Source organism: Branchiostoma floridae, unplaced genomic scaffold, assembly GCF_000003815.2.
Source record: "Branchiostoma floridae strain S238N-H82 unplaced genomic scaffold, Bfl_VNyyK Sc7u5tJ_613, whole genome shotgun sequence".
Classification (NCBI taxonomy): Eukaryota; Metazoa; Chordata; class Leptocardii; order Amphioxiformes; family Branchiostomatidae; genus Branchiostoma; species Branchiostoma floridae.
Genome location: NW_023365900.1, coordinates 4038 through 11794, shown reverse-complemented (window position 1 = coordinate 11794; position 7757 = coordinate 4038). Strand labels below are relative to the sequence as shown.

Genomic DNA, 7757 nt, shown 5'->3' with positions numbered 1-7757 from the left:
TGTTAAAAGTAGTTGTTGGGGATTTGAAACGAACCCTTCCTGCTCTGAGGAGATGTTTGTAGCAGTAGTTGCTGAATATTTGAGACGCGCCCGTCCTGTTTTGAGATGTCGGTAGCCGTAGTTTCTATAAGATATATTATTTGAGACGAACCCTTCCAGTTGTGCCATGATGCTGGCGGCTGAAACATACAGATTTGGGCAGCTGTAATTGTTACATCTTGGAGACGAGCCCTTCCTGTTTTGAGGAGCCACGTTGTTGGCAGCTGAAACGTTGAGATTTCGGTAGCAGTAGTTATTACTTGTTTGAGACGAGCCCTTCCTGTTTTAAGGAGCCATGTTGTCCGCAGCTGGAACGTTGAGATTTCGGTAGCAGTAGATATTACTTGTTTGAGACGCGTCCTTCCTATTTTAAGGAGCCATGTTGAAGTCAGCTGAAACATAAGAATTTTTGTAGCAGTAGTTATTACTTGTTTGAGACGTGCCCTTCCTGTTTTCAGGAGCCATGTTGAAGTCAGCTGAAACGTTAAGATTTTGGTAGCCGTAGTTATTACTTGTTTGAGACGCGCCCTTCCTGTTTTAAGGAGCCATGTTGTTGGCAGCTGAAACATGGAAGACGATTCAGACTTCTTAGACGCTCTGTACACGGAGGTCGCGCAGTCCTTAGAATGGAAGGAAACGAAAGCTTTGAAGAAGAGAGTGTCTTCTTTAGAACTTCAAGATCCCGTCTCGGACGACGACTTGGCCCAAGACATCTTCAAGAAGTTGGAGAAGGAGGGGCATTTCGGGAAGGGCAATCTGCAGTACCTTACAGACCTCCTGACTGACTTAGGACGGGCCGACCTAGGGGAGAAAGTTCAGGCGGCAGGTGGGTGAAAGGGAAAGTGTTGTGTGCAGGTGTGTTGAAAGGGAGAGTGTTGTGACAGGTGTGTTGAAAGGGAGAGTGTTGTGACAGGTGTGTTGAAAGGGAACGTATTGTGGCAGGTGTGGCGAATTGGTTAAGCATTACTATAGGGCAGGTGAGGTGAAATGGAAAGTGTTGTGACAGGTGTAGTGAAGGGGGAAGTTATCAGGCAGGTGTGGTGAAAAAGATATGCGTCATCATTAAAAACGTCATATAAATACCTGGTTTCTAGCTACTGTACAAGAACAAATGGAGAAAGCTCTTCCTGTTAGTTCCAAAGGGAGGTCAACGGAAGAAGCCATAACATAAGTTCGTATATTTCGTGGGGTGTTCGTGTTTGTAAACATTTCAGCCTCTGCAGGTCTGTCTACAAATAAACCATTCAACCATTCAACATTTCATGAACATAAACATACCGGTATAGGATCATATTCTCGGCCGAGAACCAAATAAAAATGAACCTTTTTGTTGGGCCTGGTTAACGTTCATGGCGAATTGAACAGTTGAATGTACAACAACTGTAACCGTTTCCATGATAGGGATATATTTAGTGCCAGCTGTGTTCTGTCTGCATGTTAAACACATGTCAGTTTGGGCTTCCGGGCTTCAGAAGTATAAACCTCTTACTTAGCTAGTGTTTGGGTGGAAAGTCACTATAACATATCTCACGGCAGCGATTCTCCTAACTAAGTGGAATTCAATTACTCATGTAGTAAATAGATTGACTCTGTTCCATAAAAACTACTTCGAAAGAAGATTTAGAGGGGAAACTTCGGCACTCGGTTCGCACGTACGGTACTTCCGGGTTGGGAGGGAACAGGCATCCAATCGGTGACGTCATGTATTTTCTATTGTACAACATTGACCTTGTTGCGGGGACGGTACGTTTGTCATAATGGGGAGGGGCGGCGACACGTAACGGGTACCAGCGATGTTAATTTTGTTAAGGAACCACCTCCATACTATGCGTCGGTCCCGGCGTGTTTTCATGTTCTATTACGATAAGAAAGGAATGCCTTAAGGGTCGACTATGATAAGACGTTTATATATTCACTGGGGACGTCTTGGGTAATGTTTGTGTAGGAGGGGTAAAAATGCACTGTTTTGAAGAAATTGTTGTATCATTTAAAGCAAGATGTTATGGTTATCATTTTGTCATGTACATGCTCTGAGAAGCTACAGACAGCCCACCTGGTAACTGTAATTAGTCTGGTATCGTTGTGTGATAACTGTTGACAAGGTGTTATCCTTGGTATTGTTCTTTGATGAACTGAAGATGAGAAGAACAACAAAGCCAATAGCAGGTACATGTTATAATTAGTGTCATGCATAGCTGTAGACAGTGTCTGGATCTGTGTCTGGGTTTTTGGAATAAAGAAAGCCGGGAATTGGGAGTTGGGACAGTTGGACAGAGACTTGAGTGACAGAGAGAGCAGAGAGAGGGTCCCGACTCACAGCTCCCGTGCGTGTCTAACGGCATGACTGTGTCCTGTGTGTGCTTTCTTAGTCCTGTAGTTTAAACGTTCCTCGTGCAGCATTCAAAGAACCTGGGGCCACAACATCGGCCCCCTTACATTTGGTCTAATCAAGGAGGCAAAAACGTATTTTTTAACCTTAACCTCCTTGTTCAAACATCGTCATTTATTCTGTCTTTCAATCATTCATTCATTCTACCAGACGCATTGTCTGATCATCTTTGTTAATCAGTTAACGATATCTTTGAGGAAACTCCGACGTGTTACAATGAATTTTTTTCTGTTTATTTAATAATTCATGACTTCATCATCAGCCGCGTAAGAGGTGGAAAAACGACGACATGAAAAGGGTAGCCGCGGCAGAGCCTTGTAGCGAGGCTACTAGCTGACTCCTGACATTTCTACAGTTATGTTGTGAATGGGAGAAATTCGGCGCCGCTGGCAAGTAGGGGAGGGGTGGGCAAAGACAAGAGCACAAAACGGGATACTTCAAGCTTGACTTAAGCTTAGCGACGCACGCCTACGTACTTAGTTACTATTGCCGCACATGAAACCCCTATCGCGATAAATCGTGCGAGCATTGTGACCGGGGTCTATGTGTATATTGGTGGTCAGTCTTTATATACTAGTATGTCCCAACGCCGTACAGGAGTATGGCAGATGATCCAGTTCAGTCCATCCTTAGTCTCTACCTGACTCCCGCCTGGCCGAGTAAGCGGAGTTTGTCCAAGTTAGGAATAAAAGCCTAGTAGGAGTTAATTGGCCTAAGAGTGTTGGTCGGCCTTAGTTCGCAAACCGTACTCCTTTGACGTGTTTTCTGTCTTATTTGGCCAATTTCTACTATTTTTCCAGCGACCTGTGGAGCCTGGTAGAGGCTACCATCCTCAGACGGCACCGGCATGTCCTGCCCGGCATGACTAGAGCGGAGTTTGTCGTCTTGACTTGTCCCACCCGGCCGAGAACATGTCAGATATAAGACATGTGCGGATGGATTACGTCACATGAAAGTGAAAGTGATCTCTATCGATCCAGTACTAGCGAAAGCTCCCTGATGAGCTGCTCTTTCCCAAGATGAACTTGAACTTCATCAAATTAACATCGATCTTCTCCCTGTGCAGTAGTGGGTTGTACGAAATGTCATTTAGTGTATAAAAATGCATCATTCAGTTCTCTATTAAAATGCTGAAATCGAATTCGAAGTGCATGTTCGGAGACTCCAACTTTTCAAAATTAAATCAAGAACTGACCAGCTAAAGAAGATTGCCAGTATGTCTATTAAAATGGATTCCATGAAATGAAACAAAGTCGTACGATATCGTACAAATCGTGGGGGTAATGTCCAAGCAGATGTTGGGGCGGAGGACTGTATCGTTTGTACCGTGTACTACATGAATCCAGGAATTCTTGTGTGTAGCAAACCTAACAATTTTCCATCCTAACATCTACCGTAGTTGGAGATTAACTCCCGCACAAGTTCGGAAGAATCGTGAACAACTTTTCTTACAAAAAAAAAAACATTCTGAGATGTCATAAATTCTGCATAATAACTCAATTTCCGGGAGGAATGTTATTCGTGGGAATGAATAAAAGCCCATATTAGTCCATGTCTCCCAATGTTTTCCGGGAATTATCTCCATATTAGGTCATGTTGACCGTGAATCATTGCGTTACCATTGATCGTTAATGGCACTCTGGGAACGTGACCATCAATTACTGAATTAGTCCCTACCGGACTAACTACGCTGTGGGCAGGCTACAAGCTTCACGGTATATATTACTTTCCCGGCATATATTCCTTCTGACAATTTTCTCCCCGAATTCTACCATCCCATAACCCCCGTAGGAATGCCTGATGGAGGCTATTATTAAGGTGGTACTATAAAATCACCCAATAAATTCGGCTACTGTAAACTATCGGGTTCAGTCTGCAACAGGCTCTCATACAGGTCTTTAAAGGATAACCTCCTTGCCGATGAGAAGAAGCCGAGGAGATTGCTCACGCCCCCTCACGCCCTGCTCGTTCCAGCCATTACCAGACCGTGTCTAACAAAGCGGAAACAGCTGGAGAGGTCGGGCTCTAATCTCCAAGCAGATGCTAGGATCATAACGTTATCTGACAACCGGGGTTTGCTGATGCGGTTGAGACGACGCGCCGGCCGGAACTGGTGACCGTCGCCGCGAATCTCCGTCGCTCGGTGTGTTTGTCCATGAACATTTTCACGCTAATAAATTTGATACACCATGAGCCAAGACACTGGTGGTGAAGCAGATGAAATTTTGTGCCCGTAGGTGCCGTATTTTTAAAACTTTTCTTTAATACAATGTTTAAGCGCGCGTTTAGACTTCACACCGCAGAATGGACCGAAATGCGCTCGCAACCGATGCAGTGGCTCACCTCTCTGTCATATCTGAGGGCCTTTGGGAGTGGCCTTGCCTTTGGAAAACGTGACCATATTTCCCTCAACATCTGTTTGGAGATATGCCAGGCTCAATTCAAGCTTGACAGACTTCAGTGTTGTAAACATGAACAAGCCCGTCAGACGTGACGTCATAATAACACGTTCCCCCGCCAAGACTCTCTCTAAGACATCTGGAGACGGACGGCTGTACCAGTTGTTTACGTACGCCAAGGTCATTATTGGATGTTTCCTCCTCAAAATAAGCAGAGGGTAAGACATTTAACCGTGACCAAAGTTGTCGTCCGTTTCGGTGACGTTAAGTCTTAGTTTAACCCACGGAACCTTTGAAGTTAACGTTGCCGTGTTTCTGTGAAGTGTACCGTCCTTCCATGATTGTCATTGTGCCCTAGGCTATTAAAGTATCGATATCAATATGGGAATCAGTCAGAATTGCCCTGAGGAATGTGACAGACGTCGACGGTCACTGAAACGTCAGTGGCAATAAAGCTATGTTTGCGTCAAAAGAGTCTCTTTATTCATGGAGGTACCTACCTGAAGATATGAAACTATTCACGGATAAAGTAAAGGTTACCAATTTTTTGTTTTTCACCTTTCGGAAAGGGAACAATAATTACAGACATAAAACGCTATTGTACTAAAAAGTTGAAACCAAGAAATATCTTCATAAGAGTTTAAAGACAACAGGAAGCTCGGGTTTGACCTTGAGCGCCCGTGGGTGGTCTGAAGGTCAGTCCACAATGGCGGCATGGGGAGATAACGATGGATTAGTCGGTACAGCAGAGTGAGGGGATGTCGGGTAGTTAGGACAGGGGTGAGTCATGGGCCTGGGGATCGTCGCAAAATCTCAGTGCTTCTCTATATCGTTCTCCTTCCTTTTGATATGTCTTCATTGCTTTCCTCCATTTTTCTGCTCTATCTTTGCTGACGTTAATTGACGTTGAGATTTCCTGAAATCCCTCCATTCCAGAGAGCTATAGTATTAGAAGATCTCACAGTGTTTTGTTGCAACCCCTTTTCTTCAAATGAAATCACCCCACACCTCCGGTCAACCGTGTTACCATATTAAGACTCGCCCAGAACATTTCATATCGTCTGAATCTATGGAATACGGGGCACGGCTCAGCTTATGCATTATTCCCACAAACGAAATAATGACTGCCCAGAACATAGCAGACATTGGGGAACATACAGTATACAAATTTTAAAATTAACATTCTGAAAAGATTATTTTCGAGATATGCCTCAGCCGTGGTTAGAGCATGCCTTAGATTTAACACTGAAGTCTCAGAAACCAGGGACCGTACACAAATCTTCAGCTTGTCATGAACGATATTCTTACTTTAGCACAGCGTAGACTGCAGTAACCTTTCATGTTTTGATGTCTGAATGTTTAAGATTTTTTCACCACAATTTTTCTGCCCTCCAGAGCTGGAACCAGAGCCTGAAAACAAGTCCATCAGCGACCAGAAAGAAGACACCACAGGTGGGTTTGTTATCACATTTCATTACCTACTTATTCTAGATTTTACTTGTGGTGACATCTCCTATCACGAAAAAAACAATCAGCTTAAAGGTAAAGGTCTTGGAGCATTTTCAAGGTGTAGGGGCAGTGTCTAGGACATGGTTTTGGAAGGCGGAGCCCAACTTTCTCATTCCACCACCTTTTACCTCCCCAACTGAAGTCCAAGGTATCCATTTTTACACCTGTTTGGAGTAAGGAAAGTCATGTACATAGCTTTTCCCGAGAGCAGAAAATCGGTAGCATGAAAGTATTCAAACCCAGGACCTTTGGGCCAAACACCCGACCCCACATTCTGCTCACACAGACAGAGGCAAACAATACACACACATACAAAGGCACAACAAAGAAATTGTTTTCGAATTTCCCCCGCCTCTTTTTCCTGCAAATGGAAATTCGTCAGCAGAGTTTGTTGGCCAAAGAAATCCCAGTATGCGAATCATTCTACGTACGTTGGGTCTCTTTTGTAAGAGGTGTGTGGAGCTGTCAGAAATGAAAATTTGAAAAATCAGCTTTTCAATCTTCCCTCCAGTTCTGCGGCGGCACTTCCGGCTCGTGGCACAAGAGGTCTCTCCTCTGGACTGGAAGAGATTCGCAAGGCACCTCGGTCTGAGCGAAGGACAGGTGAGGCAACAGGTGTCCAGAATATACCTGTGCAATGGCCTTGTTAACAGGTGCGATACCAGTGTAATGACCACATGAGTAGAGTGTTCGCCTTGTATTTGGTATGTCATGAGTTCGATCCCCGGCCAAGCCATACCAAAGACTTTAAAAAAGGGCTAACAGTCCTGGTTTTTGTGTAAGCTCACACACAATCTGTGGTACATCCGGCATTTGGGAAAGACTATGGTAGTTGAACACACACCACTATCAGTAGACTAGCCCCCTGCTGTAGTGATTGCACACAGTTGTGTGGCCCAAGAGTTAGGGGTGTTGAAACATAGGGGTGTCAGAACATAGGGGTGTCGGAACATAGGGGTGTCAGAACATAGGGGTGTCGGAACATAGGCGTGTCAGAACATAGGGGTGTCGGAACACTTTCACCAGATAAGTGTGTGGAAAAAAAGGATTTTATGCTTTTTTCCGCAGATTCAGCACATTGGCATGCGGCAGAAGAACAACTCGTACGAGGGCGTGATCGAGTCGCTGTACGTCTGGGAGAACCAGCTGGGGAGCAGCGCCACCTACCGGGCGCTGAGGGCAGCGCTGAACCAGGCAGGCATGGAGAACGTGGCAGACAGTATCTGGGCATAGTGGGACAAACGCGCCTCCTACTGGAGGAAAACAGAACTGCAGAAACGGGTGTTAAAAGCCCGTTCACAGAGATCAGAACACATGCAGTGACAGGAATTCTAGGTAATGCTGTAAATGCATTTAAGTTCGCGGGAAAAAGGACTTTTTGCGGTGGTTTAAGTTCGCGGTAGTACCATGCACTGTATCTC

At 44.9% G+C, this 7757-nt stretch overlaps 1 protein-coding gene across 1 annotated transcript; it reads left to right on the top strand.

The window, feature by feature from the left end:
- Positions 1-548: 548 nt before the first annotated feature.
- On the top strand, positions 549-7655 carry LOC118408956 (FAS-associated death domain protein-like). Its single transcript, XM_035809825.1, has 4 exons — positions 549-865; positions 6223-6279; positions 6848-6939; positions 7405-7655. The coding sequence occupies exons 1-4, from the start codon at positions 607-609 to the stop codon at positions 7567-7569; spliced, it is 573 nt and encodes a 190-aa protein (XP_035665718.1). The 5' UTR covers positions 549-606; the 3' UTR covers positions 7570-7655.
- Positions 7656-7757: the final 102 nt, after the last annotated feature.